The sequence below is a fragment of the Schistocerca nitens genome, chromosome 5, assembly GCF_023898315.1.
Source record: "Schistocerca nitens isolate TAMUIC-IGC-003100 chromosome 5, iqSchNite1.1, whole genome shotgun sequence".
In the NCBI taxonomy this organism is placed as follows: Eukaryota; Metazoa; Arthropoda; class Insecta; order Orthoptera; family Acrididae; genus Schistocerca; species Schistocerca nitens.
In genome coordinates this window covers 236,511,484-236,537,672 of record NC_064618.1, presented here as the reverse complement: position 1 = coordinate 236,537,672, position 26,189 = coordinate 236,511,484, and the positions used below count along the sequence as shown (strand labels likewise).

The window sequence follows — 26,189 nt, the reverse complement described above, 5'->3', positions numbered from 1 at the left end:
CGGTGGAAATCGTCTAGTGCGAGTGGCTGAAGTACCTAGATCTCTGCCCCCTACGTTGTTCAACCTTATTAAAACGATACTTGTCACTGTCATTTTCTTCGTTGTCACTGTGATTGCCTCTATTGTTGTTATTCTCGCGATAATCACGATTACTTTGCCAATGATCTTCATCTTCTACTCTTTCTAGAAACGTTGGAAAGACTTTATGATCGCTTCCCACGTATCTCTTCGAATCCTCTGGCAGCTTCATCAACAGCTCCCAAATAATATCTGATTCGGGTAGTCTACTTCATAAGTGTGTCAGTTTTGACTACCAGGACTCGCAGCAATCACTCGTGGAGTTTCTGCCCATATTGTCATACAATCTGGTCAATATAAATTCTCGCAATAATCAATCTGGTTTTGGTTCTGTCCAGTACTTCTTGGTAAATTTCTGTTCGAATTCACTAAACGTCATCTGATCAGTTTTCAAAATTTAATCCACATCATTTAGCATCACCTGCTGATGCACTGATAAGTACGGTATTTTTTTCATGATCTGTCAAATATTCAAGAATAATCCTTTCGCAGGTTTTTAGAAAGTCCAGTGGGTGCCAGCTAATATGTCTTTTTGCAGGATGAAAGTATGAGACATTTTGTCACCGACACAACTTGGCTTGTCTCTTATTCTCTTTTCAAAGTCTTAGATCTTGCCTTGAATTTGTGATGTGTCTTGATTACAATTGTTTTCGAAAATATTTATCTATTTGCTTCTTTCTCTCTCAGAATCAGCCACTGTCTCTCCAAAATGTGAGATTTCATTTCTACATTCGACAACAATTTCCGTTTTCACACAGAAAGCTCTTTTGTCCACTTTCGTTACTACTAAAGATTCTACCACTTCTTGGATTTATAAATAGAATCTTTCGTTGACATCATTGATCTGCCCCTGCATAGTGGCCACATTGCTGTTTATTACAACTTCATGTCTTTTATTGAAGTTCCTTCTTTCTCGTCTACTGTTTCGATCTGTTGACTGATCTTTACACTTTGTGTTTTCATTTGATTATTGAGGCTACTAATACCGCTTGCCTGTGTTTTCAGTTCATTCTCGAGATCACTAACTAGTTTTGAGTTGATTATGAAGACTCAGATCTAAGTTGAATATTTTAGTCACAACATACTATTAGAAACACTGTTAATTATGTAACACATAAAATTATAAATAACATACGAAATTATAAACTCTTTTGCTTCAATAAGAGGAATCTTCAAACTGAATACTTTAAATCTTGTGTTAGTAATTCTACTGTCATGAAACCTTAACTGTCCTTTTAAGAAAATTACTTAGAATATTTCAAATCTTATTGAATAATTAGGTACTGTACAACTCCACAAAGTTTATTTACTTTTGTTAAGGAAGGTAATGGCTTTTCAGTTCAGTAAAATAGGATACTCGGAATTACCATAGCAATTGCGATAAGGCGACTGAGGATAAAATACTGTGGCTCAACCATAAAGTATACGGAACACAAATTTACTATTGAAAGAGAAACCACATAACTGGTCCATGCAATTATACAGCACTCAGCTGTTAATTTGAGATGAAGCAGATGAGAATGTTGGCCTCTTGTGCTATTCAAAAAAGGCGGAAAAAGTATCCGTGAGTCTTGCTGTGTAACTAGCTCTGAAAATTCTCTTCTTAACCTCAGATTTTCGTAGTAAAAAGCCAGTCAAGGTATGTCGTGAATCATAAGCCAAATTTTGTCCACACCCTAACCTATATTATAGAATCTTGCAGTCTTCTCGCCCCTTTCAGGTCATACCTGATCCATACCATTCAGGAGCCTTACAGTTCGCCTGCCCGATCCACCTTTTCTATTCCCGCCCAGCCCGTTCCGTTTTCGAAGACTTCCCTCCCAGTTACACATGATTACAAACCTAATTTCCCTATGTATGACCTAGTATTACAAATAAAGTTTTAACATTTTCCTTCTCTTACGGTATATTACTTTTGAAATAACATTCATAGATTTCTTACAATTTCATAAATGGTCATAAATAACGGATAAAACATTTACACAGTGGTCATATCAAAGAGGCTGGTGATACACAAGCCACGTTAAGTAAAAATAAACAAAGAATTTAGATTAGACAAATGTAGGCATTATCGATTCTGCTGTTAATGTTGTATTAAAGTAACGTTTAAAGTACTTCCTCTTAAGATTAGCTGGTAACTGCTTGCCTGATATAGCATGAACTGCCGTGAATTTTATGAAAATAATGTTTATTCAACGCTCACCAGTCTTTTAATTAATTGATGGATTTGACATTTCACTGAAATAGTGTTTAACGGGTTTAATGCTTGCCCAGTTGGCTTAATTCATCGGCGTTCTGTATTTAATTACTGTTTAACACTTTCAGTGCTGTCAAACTTGTTTTATGCAATTTTGTTTCATATTTAGTTAGAATAGTGTTTAATTCCGCCTATATGTATGTATCAGAGGACACATTAGCCACCATTTAATTGTCATTTAGTAGTGGCTTTGGTCGGTCTGACGGCTTTAACTAAACGATTTTGTAAGTTCCTCTATATCTGTGGAAAAGTACCTATTTTGGTAAGATAGCTCGGAAGGCGATTATATCTAGTCCACGTTACTTTTCGTCACCATTTTCCGAACTAGCCACCTGTCTAGCAATTATCTTGTCATTTGTTTATTTACCGTTTCTGCAGCTGGGCTAGGTTGAATGTGTATTTGGTCGGCTATTGCCGCTGTTTACTTTCCTGTAACCTCTGAAATTAAGCGCATACCTTGCTTTGGTGTTTTACATGTCAGTTGTGTTTGATTTATAGCAACTCATTTCTTCTAACAAGGCAACCTCCCCATCACACCCCCCCCCCCCCCCCCCAGATTTAGTTATAAGTTGGCACAGTAGATAGGCCTTGAAAAACTGAACACAGATCAATCGAGAAAACAGGAAGAAGTTGTGTAGAACTATGAAAAAAATAAACAAAATATACAAACTGAGTAGTCCATGCTCAACATATGTAACATTAAGGATAATAGTACATAAGTAGCGGCGTGGTCCTGTGGTTAGCGTGAGCAGCTGTGGAACCAGAGGTCCTTGTTTCGAATCTTCCCCCCGAGTGAAAATTTTAGTTTTTTATTTTCAGACAATTATCAAAGTTCAGGCACACACACACACACACACAATCAACTTCGTTCTCCAAAATTCCAGGTCATGTTCAGATTTGCTTGGACATATGCAGGATTTGACGGTCTACACACGGAAAAATTTGAAAACGTTAAAAGCATATGTTTTGACAGAGCACAGGGAAAACTGTGCGACTGTTGCAGTCATTTGTTGCAGTTTATGTGACAAACTCTTACGTTTTCATCACTTTTTTGGGAGTGATTATCACATCCACAAGAAAACCTAAATCGGGCAAGGTAGAAGAATCTTTTTACCTATTCGCCAAGTGTACAAGTTAGGTGGGTCGACAACATATTCCTGTCATGTGACGCACATGCCGTCACCAGTGTCGTATAGAATATATCAGACGTGTTTTCCTGTGGAGGAATCGGTTGACTTATGACCTTGCGATCAAATGTTTTCGGTTCCCATTGGAGAGGCACGTCCTTTCGTATACTAATCGCACGGTTTTGCGGTGCGGTCGCAAAACACAGACACTAAACTTATTACAGTGAACAGTGACGTCAATGAACGAACGGACAGATCATAACTGCGAAAATAAAGAAATTAAAATTTTCACTCGAGGGAGGACTTGAATCAAGGACCTCTGGTTCCGCATCTGCTCACGCTAGCCACACGACCACAACGCTCCTGAGCTCACCTTGTCCTTGATGTTTCTTATATTCCACATGGACTACTCAGTTTGTATATTTTGCTTATTTTTTCATAGTTCCACACAACTTCTTCCTGTTTTCTCGATTGATCCGTGTTCAGTTTTTCAAGGCCTATCCACTGTGCCAACTTATAACTAAATTTGAGGGGGGTGCGATGGGGAGGTTCCCTTGTAAGTCGCGTCTGAGTAAAGCTAAGCGTTGCTGTCTAGAGGTGGCCTTTAGTATACGTCAAACCTGATGTTTTTGGTGGCCATTGTTCTGTAAAGCTCTCTGTGTTTTAATATTAAGATCTTTCAAAATATTTACTAATTTCTATTAATCCTGAAGCACCTTCAGCAGTTTAAAGTAGTTGAAAACCCGCTTGTCATTAATTCCGTAAAATAATGTCTTTCGTATATGCCGTATAGGATCGTTGTAGTGTAATTATGTCCACAAAATTTTGATCAGTGTTACCGGTAAACTGGCCTGTATGGCCGAGGAATCTCGTTCATTAATACAGTTGCTTGTAAAATTGTTTTACCTGAAATGACTTTGCCATGGTAGATGTTTATCATTGGGCAGTAAGCCGTTTGTGTAGTTGCTAAGAATAATTATTTTTTGGTCTTGACCAGTAACTTTTTTTAACCACTTGTACCGCAGCAACATAAATCTTTAAATTATTTTTGGCATCGGTGTGAAAGGCACTCATTATAAGGCCTTAAGTCATTTATGCAGGTGCTAAATATAGTCAATCGATATTTTTTAATTTTCTGTTAACGAGCAACCATAGGGCGACTAACAATTTTGTTACAAATGCTTTGTACTTGAGTTATTTGATAATTTCATTTTTTTCTCTCCAACATGGGGCGACCATTTTTTAATACATCTTATTCCCATGCATTTCAAGGGTTTACACTTTGTTTTGTGGTCCAAGTAGCTTTCCATGCCCCAGCCACCCGCTACCACTTTATGTCTCATAGTTAACGGCGACACAGATTACTTTTCATAAAACTGGGGTTTCACAAGTTTCTGGCTACTAGACTTCCCCCAGGGCCCTTGATTGAAATTCACGCTTCTCTGCTGTGTCTCACGACATAATACCACAATTTGTGTACATCCTTTACAATCATTATACTCAGTTGATATTCTGAAAGACACAACTCTCGTACACCGGTTGGAAAGGTGGCACTGTTTCCAGAGGAAGACAATCCTTATCGACTAGGCAGCGGGACAAACTATGTGCAACAATGTATAGATACCACGCTAAATTACGGATGGGAATGCCACACGACTTTTTCTTCCTTTGTACTAAACACTAATTGTCCGTCCAAAAAGTTTCGAGGATGCTTTAATAAAAAAAAAATTGTGGTTTTAAAGCTTCAGGTGTTTTACACAGTCCTGACTCCCCCACCCTCACCCCTCACACACACACACACACACACATACACACATACACACACAGGCGCGCGCGCACCCGAGCACACACTTGCGGACAACGTACAGAATGTCCACAGACGGCTTTGTTGAGATAATGTTTAACTGCCACTTTACATTGGCTTGAATGTAGGATGTACCGTCAAGACCCTGAGCCTTCATGTGAATTACTGCAATTCGTCGTTATGTGGTAGGTTTGTTATGATTACACCAAGGCACGTCGCCAGTGATCATTTTTTTTTTTTTAGATAAAAATATCGGCGTTTTGCATTATGTTCGGGAACCAAGATACGCAGGACGAACTATGTACATATTTTTCTCTTCTTCAAGACATTCTGGACAACCTCTTGAACACTGTTACATTGCGATTTCTGACACAACCTCGCTGATGACACACTACAATTACACGTCCGCAACTTAATACTACCAACTTACTGATTAGTCGAATGCACATTTCCTGTTTACAGTTGTTAGCTGACGTCGCTTGTGCGCCCAGAGATAAAATATGTCTCGGAATTTTTTGTACAGGCAGTGTAAGAAATTTAAATTTATGGCTTCGCTAGTCTGATCGAACACTTGTTATGGTTTACCCACCGAGAATCACAGAACGGTCATATCTGTACCCTGAATACCACGCTAAGAGTCGAGTTGCAAGCAAAAATTTTGCAAAGAGCAGTTATAGGCGACTGTAATCATTTCGAGGTACAATGTTTCGTCTCTGTAGAGCTCGCAAAATGCTTCGGAGATTCATTTCTGACGCAATGGTTTTGTTCACGGATTATCTAAGAGCTCTGAAACAAACAGAATTAAAAGTGGAATTTAACGATAGCGTTACAAAGTCATCACTGTAAATACGACCTAGAAATTTCAATTAAAGCTTCATTTCTGTATATTTCTTCCAATATTCTTACATCCTCCGTCAAAATTATACAACTCGTCATTTACAGTAGGCTTAAATATTACAGAATTCGAATCAGGTGGAGCTTCCAGCGTAAGTAACTTAAAAGTAGATACCTTCGGCGAAGCGAAGCAACTTAGGTCAGCAAAGGCAACTCTTCTGGTCCAGACCGTAAACCTGTTAGATCCCTATCAGACTATTTTGATGTAACAACCCCATATTTAGCACTTACATACAGCTACCCTCTACGCCAAAGATCTGCACCTAAGGACAATACAGTGGTACAGATCACACAGACATACAAGAAAGCAAATAGAAGCAGTACCCTAAATTATAGACCAATTTCACTGTAATCTACTTGCATCTGAATTCTGGAACACATACTGTATTCGAACTTTATGGTTGGTTGGTTGATTTAGCGGGAAGGGACCAAACAGCAAGGTCATCGGTCCCATCGGATTTCGGAAGGAAGTCGGCGGTGCCCTTTCAAAGTAACTATCACGCCATTTGCCTAAAGCGATTTAGGGAAATCACGGAAAACCTAAAACAGGATGGCTGGACGGGGATTTGAACCGTCGTCCGCCCGAATGCGAGTACAGTGTGCTAACCACTGAACAATCTTGCTTGGTCAACGTTATACACAGAAAGAAACCATACACTGGTGTATAGTCAACATGGATTAAAAAAATTTCCTTCTTGTGAAACACAATGGCTCTCTATTCTCACGAACTAACGAGTTCCATGAACCGGACATCTCGGATTGCTTTCATATTCCTGTATTTCCAGAAAGTCGTTCATCATAAACACCTTCTAATCAGATTGCTTGCATGTGAAGTATTACCGCAGTTGTACTACTGGATTCGTCATTTCCTTTCGGGGTGGTCACAGTTTTTTGTAATTGAAGGAAAGTCACCGAGATATTTGGCGTTCCCCAAGGAAATGTTATAGGCCCTCTGCTGTTCCTAATACACCACTGGCCATTAAAATTCCTACACTAGGAGGACGTCCTATTGACGCGAAATTTAACCGACAGGAGGAAGATGCTGTAATATGCAAATGATTAGCTTTTCAGAGAATTCACACAAGGTTGGCGCCGGTGGCGATACCTACAACGTGCTGACATGAGCAAAGTTTCCAACCGATTTCTCAAACACATACAGCAGTTTACCGACGTTGCCTGGTGAAACGTTGTTCTGATGCCTCGTGTAAGGAGGAGAAATGCGTACCATCACGTTTCCGACTTTGATAAAGGTCGGATTGTAGCCTATTGCGATTGCGGTTTATCGTATCGCGCTATTGCTGCTCGCGCTGGTCGAGATCCAATGACTGTTAGAATATGGAATCGGTGGGTTCAGGAGGGTAATACGGAACGCCATGCTGGATCCCAACGGCCTCGTATCACTAGCAGTCGAGATGACAGGCATCTTATCCGTATGGCTGTAACGGATCGTACAGCCATGTCTCGATCCCTGAGTCAACAGATGGGGACGTTTGCAAGACAACAACCATCTGTACGAACAGTTCGACGACGTTTACAGCAGGATGGACTATCAGCTCGGAGACAATGGCTGCGGTTACCCTTGACGCTGCATCACAGACAGGAGCTCCTGCGATGGTGTATTCAACGACAAACCTGGGTGCACGTATGGTAAAACGTCATTTTTTCGGATGAATCCAGGTTCTTTTTACAACTTCATGATGGTTGCACCCGTGTTTGGCATTATCGCGGGGAAAGCACATTGGAAGTGTGTATTCGTCATCGCCATACTGGCGTATCACCCCGCCTGATGGTATGGGGTGCCTTTGGTTCCACGTCTCTGTCACCTTTTGTTCTCATTGACGGCACTTTGAACAGTGGACGTTACATTTCAGATGTTTTACGACCCTTGGCTCTACCCTTCATTCGATCCCTACGAAACCCTACATTTCAGCAGGATAATGCACAACCGCATGTTGCAGGTCCTGTACGGGCCTTACTGGATACAGAAAATGTTCGACTGCTGCCCTGGCCAGCACATTCTCCAGATCTCTCACCAATTGAAGACGTCTGGCCAATGGTGGCCGAGCAATTGGCTCATCACAATACGCCTGTCACTACTCTTGATGAACTGTGGTATCGTGTTGAAGCTGCATGGGCAGCTGTACCTGTACACGCCATCTAAGCTCTGTTTGACTCAATGCCCAGGCGTATGAAGACCGTTATTACGGCCAGAGGTGGTTGTTCTGGGTACTGACTTCTCAGGATCTATGCACCAAACTGCGTGAAAATGTAATCAAATGTCAGTTCTAGTATAATATATCTGTCCAATGAATACCCGTTTATCATCTGCATTTATTCTTGGTGTAGCAATTTTAATAGCCATATTAACGATTTAGTTGACAATCTGAGCGTCCTATTACATTGTTTGCAGTTGATACTTTCGTTTAGTGACCAGCAAAACCAGCAGAAGATCAAAACCAAGCGTCTGAAAGTCAAAATAGCCTGAAAGTGGTTTAATGAAACTTCTGCCAAGCACGTATGTGTGAACTGGAGAGTAATTGTGTTGGTGTAGATGTAAAGAAAAATGTGAACATATCACTGTTTGTAGAATAAGGGTTCTCCTCTTCGACCTATAGCCACTAAGTTCATGAAAGTGCATGCTACAAGAACGTGTTCTTCAGCAAGAGCGTGTTCTTCGGGCGGCTACACGAAACAATCGCGTGAGTGCTTGTGTGTGTATGTGTTTGTGTTTGTGCGCTCGCGCGAGCGTGTGCTCGACGTTTGTTGGAACAGAGGGAGAGAGGAAAGGAAAGGGTTCCCTTTCAGAGGCCTTCCTGCTGCACTTCATACGCTCAGTAAATGGAGCCTCGCAGCTGAGTTAAGAGTGGAGGTGTTTGCTCGAGTAAAGCTGCTACACATTCGCGGACTATTGCGACTAATCTAGATTTCCGCTCTAGACAGCACGAAGGCAGGAGCGCGTTCCTGCGTTAAATCCAGGCAGAGGGAAGCCACGGCCGACAGCCTTTTGTGTGGCACGGAGCCTGCGGAGATTACGCTGAATTACGGATACGAATGAGTCCTCTTCACGCACTACTCTCATGCGGTAGAACCATTTATCTTCACGCCACATTAAATGCCGACAGAAATTACTGGAACTAGCTACACTAGAAATTGCCTACAACCTACTCACAAACTACTTCATCATCATCACCATTATCATCTTCTTTTTCTTCTCCTTTTTATATTCGTTTATTTAGATAGCCCTTATGAACTTCATTGCTGGCTTGGTGGTTTTTGCCATTATGTTCTCTCAGTAAAGGCTACATGAAGGCCATCAGTTTTCTCAAAATGGTTCAAATGGCTCTGAGCACTATGGGACTCAACTGCTGTGGTCATAGGTCCCCTAGAACTTAGAACTACTTAAACCTAACTAACCTAAGGACAGCACACAACACCCAGCCATCACGAGGCAGAGAAAATCCCTGACCCCGCCGGGAATCGAACCCGGGAACCCGGGCGTGGGAAGCGAGAACGCTACCGCACGACCACGAGATGCGGGCATCAGTTTTCTGATAGTTCTGTGTGTCTCACCACGGTATAACTTATCAGCCAAGATGCCAAGCACACTCTCTCCTCGAAAACACAGTAGTCAACCTTCCGTTTATGAATCGAAGTGTTATGTTCTTAAAAGACACATCTCATGTGTGAAAATTGGAACAACAGAACAGAATCATCTGAGATGTGATGCTTCAGAAAGATGCAGAAAATTAAGACCACATAACAAATAAAGATTGTCCACAAAACCATTGACGAACGGAAGACGTGAAAAACATTGTCTACAGGAAGAGACAATGGGATTGGTGTAGAGATAGGTTAACGTTTCTAGTATCGGGGGAATCTGAAAAAGCCTGATGTTTTATGCAACAAACAATTTAAGGCGTAAAGTGTAAGTATTACTTGGAGGAGGAGATTGGTGTTTAACGTCCTGTCGACAACGAGGTCATTAGAGACGGAGCACACAGCTCGGATTAGGGAAGGAAGAGCAAGGAAAACGACCGTGCCCTTTCACTGGATCCATCCCAGCATTTGATGAAGCGATTTAGGGAAACCACTGAAAACCTACATTAGGATTGCAGGACGCAAGTTTGAACCGTCGTCCTCCCGAATGCGAGTCCTGTGTACTAACCACTGCGCCACCACGCTCGCTAAGTATTACTTGGAGATGAAGGAAATGATAAGTAGGAGAAATCGTCGTAGCCAGCGTAAGTCTGCCGCGTCATTTTGAAACAGTCAAAACAGCTAGCAAATAGACTTTCGGCTGTCTTTGAAGCAGTCTACTCACTTATTTAAAAATTGTCGAAGGTCGATTTTGTAGTAGTTTTGACCGTTTCAAAGTGACGCTGCCAAGTAGCTAGAAGGTTTTTATTCGTAATGTTGTAAACTGTATTTACCACTAACTTGATTTTCCATTTGTCTATTCCCACTATGGTAATGGAAATGAGCGTTTGGCAACATTGACCGGGAGGCCCCTTGCGGGGCAGGTCCGGCCGCCTTGGTGCAGGTCTTACCACAGTCGACGCCACATTGGGCGACCTGCGCGCCGGATGGGGATGACATGATGATGAAGACAGCACAACACCCAGACCCTGAGCGGAGAAAATCCCCGACCCAGCCGAGAATCGATCCCGGGCCCGTATGACGGCAGTCCGTCACGCTGACCACTCAGCTATCGGGGCATCCCTACTATAATGTGTATATTATTTATATATTGCTCTGAGTATTTCACGGAGGTTCTTCAGATGGTTCAAATTGTTCTGAGGACTAAGGGACTTAATATCGGAGGTCATCAGTCCCCTACAACTTAGAGCTACTTAAACCTAACTAACCTACGAACATCACACACATCCATGCCCGAGGCAGGATTCGAACCTGCTACCGTAGCGGTCGCGCGGTTCCAGATTGTAGCGCCTAGAACCGCTCGGCTACATCGGTCGGCAGGAGGTTCTTCAACGGGACATTACCTTAATCCCTCTTGTGATCCATGGTCTTTTACATGACTGTTCAGCGTCGTTTCTCATTATCTAATGCACAAAGCTATTTTCAAATAGTGATACGAATTTATGATGGAATAGATTAAATTTTATGTTAGCATTTGCTTTATTATAAATTACATTCCCTGTCATCTCTTATTACCTATTCTTATAAACATTTGTCCCAGAATCATTAATTATTCTAAATCTATCCTGTAAGGCATTACGCTATTTATCCTAATTGTGCGTCATGATCAGAGACAGAATTTGTTAAGGGGTGGACAGTTATTTTCTTACTTTGACCTTCGTCAAAGGAAAAATCAATTAGAGACCTACTCTCTTTATCCACTTGAGATGGAAAGTTAATTACTGAGGCCAAATTGTAGGATCCAAATAAGATTTCCACATCATTTTTCCTCTTAGAATCCTTTATGAAATCTACATTGAAGTCACCACAGACTATTAATTGCGTGCTGCTGTCTGACATATAGCACAGTAAGGAATCCAGATTCCTCATAAATGGTTCAAAATTTCCCAGTAAAAATCTATATACAGTTACAATTAAAAGTGAACTTGTAGGTGCTTACCACTACAAAATTTACTTGTCTCAATGTTTCTGAACTTGTGGTCTGTCTTAATATATTTAACAACATCTCTTATTCCTATGTTATTTTTGCATTAGTAAATTGAAATAGTCTACTCTTTTATACGTAATTATCTAACCCTGTGGTTATGTAGTGCTCAGACAGGTGAGGATGTCTATATTTTGAGAGCTCTCAAAATTTTCCAAATAGATAACAAGCTCTTCTACCTAATTACTAAATCCTCTATACTGTGATGAAATGAGGTAACCTTACTTTCCTGTACGTTATTAAGCGTTTTGTAGGATGCTTCTGTTACTTTCACTTGTTTCAAAACAGGATGCCCGAATCATGAACCTAACCTTAAAAAGCGTCCTCTCCGACACGAGTAACCACAGGGATTTTGCTGTGTGTTATGGTGGCCCTTGGTATATTATCTGCAAGAGGCTCTGCTAACCTATCTTTCCTTCTCCTATTCAGGTGTAGGCCATATCTAGTATATTCCCAGATCACAACTGTAGCAACTGGCACTGCACACCTGATGTGTCGGCAGCTGGGCCAACACCTTGTAGATAGAGGTGGCTTAAAAAGGCACGCGAGGCTAACGCAGACGGGCGTGAAGTACTGGAACAGGATACGTAATTAATGCTATGAAGAAAAGAACGGAGTTTCTCATATACTTATCTTTAATTTCTTCTTGTACATCTCTATGGTGAACACAAGTGAGACTCTAATTACAATCACTGTAAGGCTAATGGCGCCTTGCTAGTTCGTAGCCATTATCTTAGCTGAAGGCTATTCTGTCTCTCGGCTAATGAGAGAGAAAGGCTTCGTACGTCTAGTCGCTAGCTCTGTCGTCCGTACAACTGGGCTGAGTTCGAGTCAGTCTCTCGAGACCTGCCTTGTGGTGGCGCTAGGTTTGCGATCACACAGTGGCGACACGCGGGTCCGACATGTACTACAGGACCGCGGCCGATTTAAGCTACCACCTAGCACGTGTGGTGTCTGGCTGTGACACCACAACACCCATGAGATTTGGTTTCAGTTAGCAGCAGTCCCCTCAACTCAGTGTTCACATGGCTTACAGTGGTGTTTGACCAGGGTTGGTGATGGCACAGAAAGACCTCCACAAGAAACACAGTTGTGTTTGTAGCTGCTACTCCTACTTCATCCAAGTCATCCCTGAAGCCGTAATTACTGTTCCTAGCCTGGCTGTTCTCTTCTCCACCAACTATAATAACCTGATCCTCTTTGCCACAACATTTGCACAAACTCGCAATGTCCTCTGTAATGTGGCTAATACTTGTGACCTGATACCCTGCCCCTAATTTGTCCTGTACCACCTGGCCTACGCCCCTCCCATGGCTACAACCTAGCAACAAGACACTTTTCTTCCTTCTCTCTTTCGGTACCGACCTACATAGAGTTTCTTTGCTAGAATTCTGCTCCATGCTACTGTGACCTACAGTTGGATGAGGCTCTTCCCGTCCTACTTCAGGTAATAAGTCAAATTTATTCCTCACAGTTAGCTAAAATTTAGATAAAGTTGAAGAGTTGTTGTCCTTCGGCCCATTCCTTGTTAACTTTACCCAGTTCCCAAGCTCTTTTTCGCCCTTCAACCTACGAAGTTCAAATTTGCAGTGATCTGATTCAGCCTAATGGCACAAATCTTTGCCTCCTGCTCAGCGATTCTCATGTATTTAAAGCCTGCAGTTTCATGGAAGAACCTCTCTGAGTTCCCCATCCAGATCCATATTACAGTCACCCCAGTGAACTTGCAACACACAGTCTACATATACCACTCCCGCTTTAACTGTGCTACGGCATCCACATTTATCACGCATTGCAACACAGATCACACGCATAAAAATTTAATTAAATCACTTAACACACTTTACACTACACGAATTTTCGTTACTTATGAGCAGAAAAAATTTGGCCTACAGGTTAGCGCTTCCGGTTTACAATAAAACGTAAAAAGTTATTTATTTCCGCCTACAACAAGAACTTAGCTCTCTATCAACTGCAGTAGCCGTGAATTTATTGTAATCACAACAGAATGTAACTTTATTGTACGCAAACTGCACGTAAACAACCGATTACTGGGGCACGGTTCTAAATCAAACAAATGAGGATTTACGCTACTTTCCTGCAGATGAACTTAACATTGAATGGGCTGCTCAGATTAAATTATTGGGAAGAAAAACGTAACAGTTAACCTCGATTCTCTAAGTTAATTGGGCCAAAACATAAACAAACATACTGTCACAACCCAACCTTATGAATGTCTCGCGTTTTCTGGACTTTTACGTGGGGGAAGATGGTACCTTTAACAGTAGGCTTAAGAACGCAGTAATATACGTTTTTAATATATAATTTTCACTAAACTAATTTATTGAAATCTCTGTAACTTACCTTTGCACCTTTGCATCTTTGCGAGAGCACGAAATTCCAAATGTCTTGCACAGCGCAGGCCTGCGTGGAAGACATCGAAAAAGTTCATAGAATGATCGCCTTTTTTGTATTATCGCGATACAAGAAAGAGAGTACCAGTCTTTAAAACAAAGGCGCCTTTCTTTGCTGCAGGATCTTCTCGTGAATTTTTATTCATCAACCTTCTCCTCATAGTGTGAAAATATTTTTTTGGCGCTCACCTACATCTACATCTACGTGATTACTTTGCTATTAAGAATAAAGTGCCTGGCAGAGGGTTCAATGAATCACCTTCAAGCTGTCTCTCTACTGTTCCATTCTCGAACGGCGCGCGGGAAAAACGAGCACTTAAATTTTTCTGCGCGAGCCCTGATTTCTCCTATTTTATCGTGATGATCATTTCTCCCTGTGTAGGTGGGTGCCAACAGAATGTTTTCGCAATCGGAGGAGAAAAATGGTGATTGAAATTTCATGAGAAGATCCCGTCGCAATGAAAAACGTCTTTGTTTTAATGATTGCCACTCCAATTCACGTACCATGTGTGTGACACTACCTCCCCTATTTCCCGATATTACAAAACGAGCTGCCCTTCTTTGTAGTTTTTCGATGTCATCCGTCAGTCCCACCTGATGCGGACCCCACACCGCACAGCAATACTACAGAATAGCGCGGACAATCATGGTGTAAGCAGTCTCTTTAGTAGACCTGTTGCACCTTCTAAGTGTTCTGCCAATGAATCGCAGTCTTTGGTTTGCTCTACCCACAACATTACCTATGTATTCGTTCTAATTTAGGTTATTTGTAATTGTAATACCTAAGTATTTAGTTGAATTTACAGCCTTCAGATTTGTGTGACGTATCGCGTAATCGAAATTTAGCTGATTTCTTTTAGTACTCATGTGAATAAATTCGCTCTTTTCCTTATTCAGGGTCAATTGTCACTTTTTGCACCATACAGATATCTTATCTAAATCATTTTGCAAGTAGTTTTGATCATCTGCTGACTTTACAACACGGTAAATGACAACATCATCTGGAAACAGTCTAAGACGAATACTCAGGTTGTCCCCTATATCGTTAATATAGATAAGGAACGATAGAGGGCCTATAACACTTCCTTGGGGAACGCCGGATATTACTTCTGTTTTACTAGATGACTTTCCGTCTATTACTACGAACTGGGACCTTTCTGACAGGAAATCACGAATCCAGTCGCACAACTGAGGCGATACTCCGTAGGCACTCAGTTTGGTTAGAAGACGCTTGTGAGGAACGGTGTCGAAAGCCTTCTGGATATCGAAAAATATCGAATCAATTTGACATCTCCTGTCGATAACAGTTATTACTTCATGAGTATAAAGAGCTAGTTGCGTTTCACAAGAACGATATTTTCTCAATCCGTAATAACTGTGTGTCAATAAATCGTTTTCTTTGAGGTACTTCATAATGTTCGAATACCATATGTGTTCCAAAACCCTACTGGAATTCGACGTTAGTGATATGGGCCTGTAATTCAGGGAATTACTCCTATTTCCCTTTTTGGGTATTGGTGTGACTTGAGCAATTTTCCAGTTTTTAACTACGGGACTAACTGTGAGCGAGTGGTTGTATATACACTACTGGCCATTAAAATTGCTACACCAAGAAGAAATGCAGATAAAAAACGGGTATTCATTGGACAAATATATTATACTAAAACTGACATGTGATTACATTTTCACGTAATTTGGGTGCATGGATCCTGAGAAGTCAGTACCCAGAACAACCACACTGGCCGTAATAACGGCCTTGATACGCCTGGGCATTGAGTCAAACAGAGCTTGGATGGCGTGTACAGGTACTGCCCCCCATGCAGCTTCAACACGATACCACAGTTCATCAAGAGTAGTGACTGACGTATTGTGATGAGCCAATTGCTCGGCCACCATTGACCAGACGTTTTCAATTGGTGAGAGATCTGGAGAATGTGCTGGCCAGGGCAGCAGTCGAACATTTTCTGTATCCAGTAAGGCCCGTACAGGACCTGCAACATGCGGTCGTGCAATATCCGGCTGATATAGAGCCAAGGGTCGTAACATATCTGAAATGTAACGTCCACTGTTCAAAGTGCCGTCAGTGCGAACAAGAGGTGACCGAGACATGCAACCAAGGGCACCCCATACCATTACGCCGGGTGATACGCCAGTATGGCGATGACGAATAGACGCTTCCAATTTGAGTTCACCGCGATGTCGCCAAACACGGATGCAACCATCATGATGCTGTAAACAGATCCTGGATTCATTCGAAAAAAATGATGTTTTGCCATTCGTGCATCCAGGTTCGTCGTTGAGTACACCATCGCAGGCGCTCCTGTCTGTGATGCAGCGTCAAGGGTAACCGCAGTCATGGTCTCCGAGCTGATAGTCCATGCTACTGCAAACGTCGTCGAACTGTGCGTGTTGTCTTGCAAACGTCCCCATCTGTTGACTCAGGGATCGAGACATGGCTGTACGATCCGTTACAGGCATGCGGATAAGAAGCCTGTCTTCTCGACTACTAGTGATACGAGGCCGTTGGGATCCAGTCCGGCGTTGCGTATTACCCTCCTGAAACCACCGATTCCACATTCTGCTTACAGTCATTGGATCTCGATCAACGCGAGCAGCAATGTCGCGATACGGTAAACCGCAATCGTGATAGGCTACAATCCGACCTTTATCAAAGTCTGAAACATGATGGTGAGCATTTCTCCTCTTTACACGAGGCATCACAACAACGTTTCACCAGGCAACGCCGGTCAACTGCTGCTTGTGTACGAGAAATCGGTTGGAAACTTTGCTCATGTCAGCACGTTGTAGGTATCGCCACCGGCGCCAACCTTGTGTGAATGCTCTGAAAAGCTAATGATTTACATATCACAGCATTTTCTTCCTGGCCGGCCGAAGTGGCCGTGCGGTCAAAGGCGCTGCAGTCTGGAACCGCAAAACCGCTACGGTCGCAGGTTCGAATCCTGCCTCGGGCATGGCTGTTTGTGATGTCCTTAGGTTAGTTAGGTTTAACTAGTTCTAAGTTCTAGGGGACTAATGACCTCAGCAGTTGAGTCCCATAGTGCTCAGAGCCATTTGAACCATTTTTTTCTTCCTGTCGGTTAAATTTCGCGTCTGTAGTAAGTCACCTTCGTGGTGTAGCAAGTTTAATGACCAGTAGTGTAATTGCTAAATATGGAGCTATTTTATCAGCATACTCTGAGAGGAAGCTGACTGGTATACAATCTGGACCGGAGGCCTTGCCTTTATTAAGTGAAGGAAGGAATGAACATCGTCAAATAATAGAAACCAGAGCTCGCACCGAAAGATTAAGTGTTTGTTTCTCCTGCGCGCTGTTCGAGAGTGGACGGTAGAGAAATGGCTTGAAGGTGGTTCTATGAACCCTCTAACGGGCACTTAATTGCAAATTGCAGAGTAATAATTATATGCACATGAAACTGTTGTAAATAAAGCAATGCTTCCTGTTTCCAATTTGTAAGTGACTGGAACTGCCCACACCTACCAATAAGAGAATGCAACACATTATCCTACTGTTCACTAAATCAGCCTATCTTGCTGTTACGAGCTTAGAGAGGGAATGCATGGAGAGAGAGAGAAAGAAGGGGGCGGTGCCTATTTTGCGGCGGCTGACGCCGGCCCTGGCTGCCTTGCTGTTGCAGCGTCCTTCTACGGGGCGAGCTACATCGCGGTGCCGCTACAGGACGCACGCAGCACCACCGAGCTGGAGATGCGGTTCCGCACGCGGCGCGCCGACGCCATGCTCTTCCTGGCCGCCGGCCGCATCGACTACTGCCTCGTCATCCTCGAGACCGGCAGACTCAAGGTACGGTACGCCGTAGCAGCCGCCGCCTTAGACTGCTTCAGGACGCCAAGCCGCCCTCCTTCTGGTTCCAGAGTACCAAGAATTGCACAAACGCAAACAGATTCAGTTAAGGGGACCACACCCTGCCCATCTAAACCATGTTAATTTAGGCAAGTATTTGATCCATTTCTGAAAAAAAAACTGTTTGATGCAGGACTTTAATATTTTACTGTACGTTACATGATGTTAATAGAGTCAACTGTACTAAAATCTAGCCACGCGGGGTTAGCCGAGCTGTCTCAGGCGCTACAGTCATGGACTGTGCTGCTGGTCCCGGCGGAGGTTCGAGTCCTCCCTCGGGCATGGGTATGTGTGTTTGTCCTTAGGATAATTTAGGTTAAGTAATGTGTAATCTTAGGGAATGATGACCTCAGCAGTAAAGTCCCATAAGAATTCACAGAAACACTAAAATCTACTTTATCCATTTTATAGTTTTTAAGAAATACTTTTTAAAATTTATTAACAAAAAATATTAAATTTTTTCCGTAGAAAATATATTTTTGTACTTCCTAATGGGGAATATTAATTAATGTAGTACCAGAGGTGGCTTTTTATGTTATGCAGTGTCTCTGAAAATTTCATTCATTTATCAATGATAGTTTCTAATATCTGCTGGAAATTAACATTAAAGGAAAAACTTTTGAAATTTGTTACTTACAGTTAATTAAAATTGTCCTGCTGCATATGATGATGGCCCTTCTTTGGCCTCTAGCAGGTCTTCCAGCTTCTTCTTCACCTTTCTGGATGTTTGTCTAGCTTTCTTGGCCATATTAGATGCAGACCTGTCTGCATCGGCTATCCTCATTTTATCGCGATGTTGCAGCCTAGTGATCATATTTTCACCAGGATTAATTCCCAGGTTTTTTAGTACCCAACACTTTCCAATATTACCACAATTCAATGTAATAACAGCATCATGAACTCCTAGTTTCATTGTATGCACGCCTACAAATACAGTTTTAGGAAGGCGGTTCCAAATTATGCTGTCGAAATATTCATTTGGGTTCTGTGTCTGCCCATGCAGACATTTCCTTACAAGGTCGTCAGGATGAGCCATGTCTCTGAAAATAGGCTTAATTGCTGTAATAACAGCAGCAGGAAGAGAATTCTGGTGAGAATAAGATTCTTCAGTTGCCTGAGCCCTTTTGTATTTGCAGCACGAATTTTCTCCTGATGGACACAATCCATGACATGGCTTATCATCAGTAGATATGGAAGAATATGGCCCAAACATCTCTCTTCATTGCCTCCAGATTTTCTTTATTTCTCCCAATTGCCTGCCCATAGTATACCAGCAAGTTTTCTGTAACAACTACTCGCAATCTCACTTGAACAAAACTAAACGCATGTTTGAAAACGTGTTGTTTACAAACAGCAGAAACAAAAGGATACCGACCGTTGCATTCCAAGGTTAGCCAACACACTCGGGAGTAAAAAAAATCTCTAACGTGCAATCTAAAATATATGCCGGAAAGTGCGCGTCGCACGTAAACACACGTGGTAGAAAAATGGTCTTGAAATGCTAGAAAAAAAAATTTTCAGCAAAACTTTTCAGAGTACTTAAATAAAACATTAATCTATCGCAATATGCTGAAAACGGAAAATCGATTTTTTTCGACGTGAACCACGGTGTGGTCCCCTTAAGGTACTTTGTGAGATTGGTGATCATCAGTGCAGATTGTTCGACTGTTTATTTATTGGTTGCTTGTTGGTAATTACTGAATGTGAAGGAAACTGCTTGTCGTGCAATGACACATTCTAGCCTGCAGCTCAGTGCCAATATACATGAGGATATTTTACAGGGTAATTCGTGAAAGGTGACTCAACGCTACCAACTTCCTGTAGTTTCCATAAAAATGGAATATTGTGAGGACGGTCAGATGCTCAGAACTTCCAGGAAAGTAAATAACTCCTGCGAATCGATGCACAGGTTGTCCATGACTTAAGTTCCAGTTTTAAAACGCTCAGAATTTGAACAGAATATTATTGTCGCGGAGTGAAGCGTCGAAAGGGAGAATAAAACGAAAATTTGATCAATAAATGGCGCTCTAAGCATCATAATGTTCACATCAAAAGACGTGCGACATACGGCTGTCCCTCAGTCTGCGTCCGAGATGCCCAAAATGACTGTCTCCATGAACGACCTCGCAATTCTCGTAAAGCTCTTTTGCAAGTACATCGGCTGTGCACCAGTAGCCCCGCAGAAGTTATGGACACTAAAGGGTGTGAAAAAAAGCGTTAGTTCGATGTCTGCTAAGGGTCTGGAGAAAATGATTACAAAATTCGAAAAGACAGGTTCTTTCGAAGTTCATTGTGGCAGAGGAAGGTTCAAATGGTTCAAGTGGCTCTGAGCACTATGGGACTCAACTGCTGAGGTCATTAGTCCCCTAGAACTTAGAACTAGTTAAACCTAACTAACCTAAGGACATCACAAACATCCATGCCCGAGGCAGGATTCGAACCTGCGACCGTAGCGGTCTTGCGGTTCCAGACTGCAGCGCCTTTAACCGCACGGCCACTTCGGCCGGCCGGCAGAGGAAGGAAAAATGTTAATCTGATATCTGTCACAGATGTAGCCACAGTATTGGAGGAGGGATTTACTAACGCACATTGCATAAAATTCTACAAAACACACAGCATTGCTGTCCATAAAATCACCCACGTCAGGAGTTGCTTCTTGCTCACGTGTACAGCAAACCAAACATTCGCTGTGGAATTTCTCTCTCTCGTAGAGGTGTAAAATGAAAGACCATGCAGTATTCTGTGAACAGACGAGTCTCACCATCTTCTCCAACGACATGCCAATATGCAGAATATGAGCAACAGAAAATCCGCACGCACACCAACTGGTACCGCGTCAGTCTCCAAGGGTGCCGCGCGGAGTGGCCGCGTGGTTTGATGCGCCATGACACGGACTGCGCGGCCCCTTTCGCCGGAGGTTAGAGTCCTCCCTCGGGCATATGTGTGTGTGTTGTTCTTAGCGTAAGTTAGTTTAAGTAGTAAGTCTAGGGACCGATGACCTAAGCAGTTTGGTCCCTTAGGAATTCACACACATTTAACATTTTTTTTTTTTTCTTCAAGGGCGACTGTAAGCTGCTGATTGACAACATCGCTTATCGTAGGTTCGTATTTTTTCTAGAAGATGAGTCCCGCGGGTCCTGTTTCCTGTACAGCCACTGGTAAAAGCTATGAGATTCTTCTGCGCACGAAAGTCGTTCCAACCCTTCAACGCAATGGGTGTGTAGGTAGGACCATTTTTACGCAAGATGACGCCCCTTCGCACATTGCATTGCCAGTGAAATAGCTGCTGCACAGGCGTTTCGCGAACGTCAGCCGTCATTTTGCTACAGTAGGACCGTCCAGAGCATTTGATGTCAATCCTTGTGACTTCTAGCTGTCGTGTTATCTGAAAGATATTATGTTCAGTGCTCCAATCACAAAAGTAGCTGAAATAAAGGCACGCATTCTGCAGTGCATTCTGAACGTTGCCCCCGAGACACTCCGATCTGTTTTGGAATATGCTCTTTCTCGATTTCAGCTTGTGGCAGATAAAAGTAGACAAAATATTGAATATGTTGCGCGCCAGCCATCGTCCTGTCATTTGCAGCCGATCCTATTTACGTTAATAAATAATAAAATTTTCCTCAGTTTTTTTTTTTTTTTTTTTTCTACTGCCCCAGTAATATTCTGTTGAAATTTGTTGTCATTCTGAGCACTGGTTCTCTTTCTACAGCGTTTGTAAATTGGAATTTTAAATATTAACATCCTGTATTGCACATCCTCCACAAAGAACATACAACAAAGAGTATGAGGAAACTGCACGCACAAGCGAGAATACACTTCAGCAGACTGACCCATTGAACTTCGTATAAGATGACAATATAAATTATCAATATTTGAAATTTGTTCTCTAAACATCTTATCGAAGTATGGGTCCATTCTATTTGTTGATCATAAAATTTGACCGCTTCTGTATAATGGTAGTTAGCGCCGCTAGCTTCTGAAATGCAAATACTGGTATCGACTCACCGCTTATATTACTGTAGTTGTAAGTTCTGTAACAGGGTGCCGGCCGGAGTGGCCCTGCGGTTCTAGGCGCTACAGTCTGGAGCCGCGCGACCGCTACGGTCGCAGGTTCGAATCCTGCCTCGGGCATGGATGTGTGTGATGTCCTTAGGTTAGTTAGGTTTAATTAGTTCTAAGTTCTAGGCGACTGATGACCTCAGAAGTTAAGTCGCATAGTGCTCACAGCCATTTGAACCATTTGTAACAGGGTTCTCTATGCCTCAAACGTCCAATGATAAGCTACTTGTATATGTAAACAACGTAAACGATGAACGCAGATCGCCAAATTGAAATCTACAAGCCTGCACCAGCCTCGTACCCGATAAAATACATTCACTTACCAGTAAAAAAATAAATAAAAATATGGCATACTTGCTTAGGAAACGACCGGTGTGTTGATTCGATCTCATAACGGGAAAGCTTGTCTTTCTTTGCGCTGATTGGTATCTTTCCTTAGTGAAGAGTTATATCAGCTTTTTGTATTTATCTTTTCATGTAAGCGATTGTGTTGATTTCATGTGGATTTTTGTGTCCTGCTCGCATAGTTGATAACAATGAGATCGGAGAGTTTTAAAACCTTTATCAGCTCAGAACCCACTACTCTTATGTGGCATAAACGGGGCCGCTAGGGTTAACATTTTCATGAGATCGTACCAATATGAGTCACTGCGAAAAGTTTCGCTATTTCTGTATGATGATGTCACAAAAGTGTTATGTTGACTTACGTGCTACCACACGGAAGTACTTCAGCAGCAGAGGCAGGTTGAAGCAACCTATTGTTCGCTGTAATAATCACTTGGAGTATGGAAAATCTATCTTGACTTCGTTGTATTTTTTAATTCGTCGTGCTTGACCTGTGTTTGTAGGCACATCCCCAAAGCAATCTTACGAGCGAAATCAAACTACAAGCGAACAATTTTGGTTAACTTAAAGGACGATTAATACACTAAAATACGAAATATGACCTGGTTACTAGTAATTAGCATTTATCAGTCATTGTTCCGTAGATGCTGTCGATTCTGTCAAAAGCCAAACGTAGTGATCTCTTGAAAAATACTGCAACGCAACTGCAATAAAATTTCGTTCCATCCCTGCGTAGCTGCCATGATCGATATCAGTGGATTCCAAATTCATCTCCCTAACATTATAGTGCATCTTCCTTATAACAGTACGCTGAAATACAGAAAAGGGACGAGATGCTTTGTACCCCGATTTAAACTAGTTGACTCCTAATGGGAAGGATTGGTTCCGCCAACAATACAGCAATGGGAATGTCGGGTCTCATTACGTTGTCACTTCCAATGGGCAATTGTCCGTGCCAGATCTCAGTTGAAATGTTACAGTAAGTATTCGTATAACGTTTAGTCTCGCGTGCCTTTTAATGTGCGATAAAGTAAGCTAAGGATGGGCATAGCGGAGACACTGTAGACTATAGAGGCTAAGTCAATTTCAGAAATTTTACGGCATTTTTGAAGGACGTAGACTGTTTAACCTCTATACTTATTACGAGTTTCATGTTGACAAAAAAGGCCATCTTCCGTAGCTCATACATAATAAAATAAATACGATACCAAACTACGGGAAGCCCCGTTGTCGAGCCAGAATTTTAGTAATCAATGGAAAAATCTGCTTGAGTGATTTCAATAGTTATCGAGACATAACGTTATAAGTTTGAAACAGCTTCTCTTACGCGAAAATTTTACGCCTTTCAAGAACATTAAAGAAACTCTGGTCCTTGTTCAAATGGCTCTGAGCACTATGAGACTTAATATCTGAGGTCATCAGTTCCCTACAACTTCGAACTACTTAAACCTAACTAACCTAAGGACATCACACAGAGTCATGCCCAAGGCAGGATTCGAACCTGCGACCGTAGCGGTCGCGCGGTCCCACATTGCAGCGCCTACAACCGCTCGACAACAACGGCCGGCTCTGGTCCTTGCTGAAACTAAGAGTAGCTTTCTAACATGCTTGGAGGCAAATTAGATATCTACATCGCACGTAAATTTCAAATTGTCTTCTGATTTTTGCATGAAACAGAGACATTAAAGCGATTTTTCATGACGTGGAGAGCAGGTACTATGGTGGTTGCCAGCAGACAAACATTTGTCATAACAACGTCGCAAACTAGGATCCCAGATTTCATATTCCACCTAATTTAAATCACACTGTATTGGTTAAGAGACAGGACTGATATCAGGGTATGGTGATTTAGACTTACTGCGTATTCCCTAATTTCCTATAAGGTTAACTCGTGGATAATTTCTTTACAAAATACGACCAAACTTCCGTAATCAATGCTTTCGCTCCCTCTGTAGTGACGTCTCTGTTACTTTCTTTTTAGACTCGTTTTTAGATATAGTTTTCCTTCCTTAGATACGTAGTGAGGAGGCCCTCAGTGGTAAAGAACGTGTCATATAGCAAGAACAAATCATAAAAAATAAACAAGTTTAACGTCATGTCAGTAAACAAGAAATCATGGTAACGAAATGTTCTCACAGTTTCTTAACTGTACTTCGGTGGCACGAAAGTTGTTTCAAAGAAATGACACATTTCTCCTCTACAGATACGTACACGCATCGCGAGTACATTCGACGGTACTTAGTTGTACACAGCCGAGCGAATAGTTTCTTACGTTAGTCAAGGTGGACAGGGTTCTGATAAACCTGTAAGGGTACATATGTACTCTTATGTACATAGACGATAGGAGCACGGTAAACGTTTCAGCAGCTGGATCTGTTTTCCCGTTTTAGTAACTCCATAATTGCATTGATTTCACATTAGAACGCACTGTTATACAAAGTGTTTGGGTATTGCTGAAATTACAACAAAGCAGACGCTGTACTACCGGCAGACCATGTTGTGTAGGTAGCACAGTCATTCGTTAACATAACTCACTTCCGAAACCGTGCCATTTGATGTGTGTGGGTTTGTAAAGTAAAACGTTTTCCCTCCTGCTGAATTATAAATTCCTTTGACCGCATCACGTTTTGTTAGATTCGCTTTGATTACCACTGTCACTTTTCCTCACAAAAAGGGCTGACAAGAGAATCGAGGCGTGAATGTCAGCACCTCTTTAACAGTGCTCTGGTCTTTTAAATATTATAAATGCATATATGTGCAAGCCGGCTGCTCAAAAGCTAAAGGGCGTTTCGCGATGTACATGATGCCACATATTTCATCTAGCTGTCTGCTGGATCGTTATTAGAGCTTCTCTTTGATTTTTTTCCTCTCTGTCTCTGTCTCTCTCTTTCTCCCTCACTCACACTTTCTTTTGGCTTTTGACTTTTACAATATACTCATTTTCTGTGAAAAAGTACTTCAAGCAGATTGCATTTCTACTGACAAAAACATAGTTATACTTACTATGCAAAAATAGAAACTATTTACACAACCGCACCCTAGTTGTAAGCACCGACACCAAATAAAGACAACTCAGATCCGTTAGCCTCAGGCGACGAAGTTCAGCTGCTGCGAAAATATGTCTTGTTTATAAATACTCGTACATGTGTCTTGGGTCTTGGTAGCTCCAAAAGCGAAAGCGGACTGCATTTTCACGGCTTCGTAGCTCGATCAGTGTTCAACCCTGGGACATTTTTTGCCACTTAATACGACTTTAACCACGATTTTAACCAGTGGCAGTTGTGTAGGAGAATTATCACGCTGTGTTGTAGGTCAGATTATACTTTAAAGACTGGCAAGGGAGCTTGGTTCACTAAATACGTGGAATCTAAGAACATTTTACTGTCAGTTGGACCACGTACCTCTCTAATGTTAAAACCAACTTTTCTGTTGATACTAACCTGAAGACTTCTACGAACGTTTGTATCAGTAGGCATTCTCGTAACTCTACAACATACCAAACGTTAGTGAACAAATGCTTCGGTCATAATATTTAATGATTTCCTCAAAAGAAAACGAAGTTACTTGCACTAGTTGGTGCAAGTGGAATAAGAAGGCAAATGTAAAATTTTTATGTTCATTCGGTGTTGTGGTCATTAAATACACAACGCTAAAATCGAAACTGATCTCTGCCGAGGCGTTGTGCAG

General features: G+C 41.9%; 1 protein-coding gene across 1 annotated transcript in view; it reads left to right on the top strand.

Annotated features, from left to right (window-relative positions):
* Positions 1–17,789: 17,789 nt before the first annotated feature.
* Positions 17,790–26,189, top strand: part of LOC126260360 (chondroitin sulfate proteoglycan 4) — a 577,728-nt gene continuing 569,328 nt past the window's right edge. The window contains exon 1 of the mRNA XM_049957687.1: positions 17,790–18,035. Coding sequence (XP_049813644.1) covers positions 17,790–18,035 — 246 coding nt within the window. The remainder of the gene's footprint in view (positions 18,036–26,189) is intronic.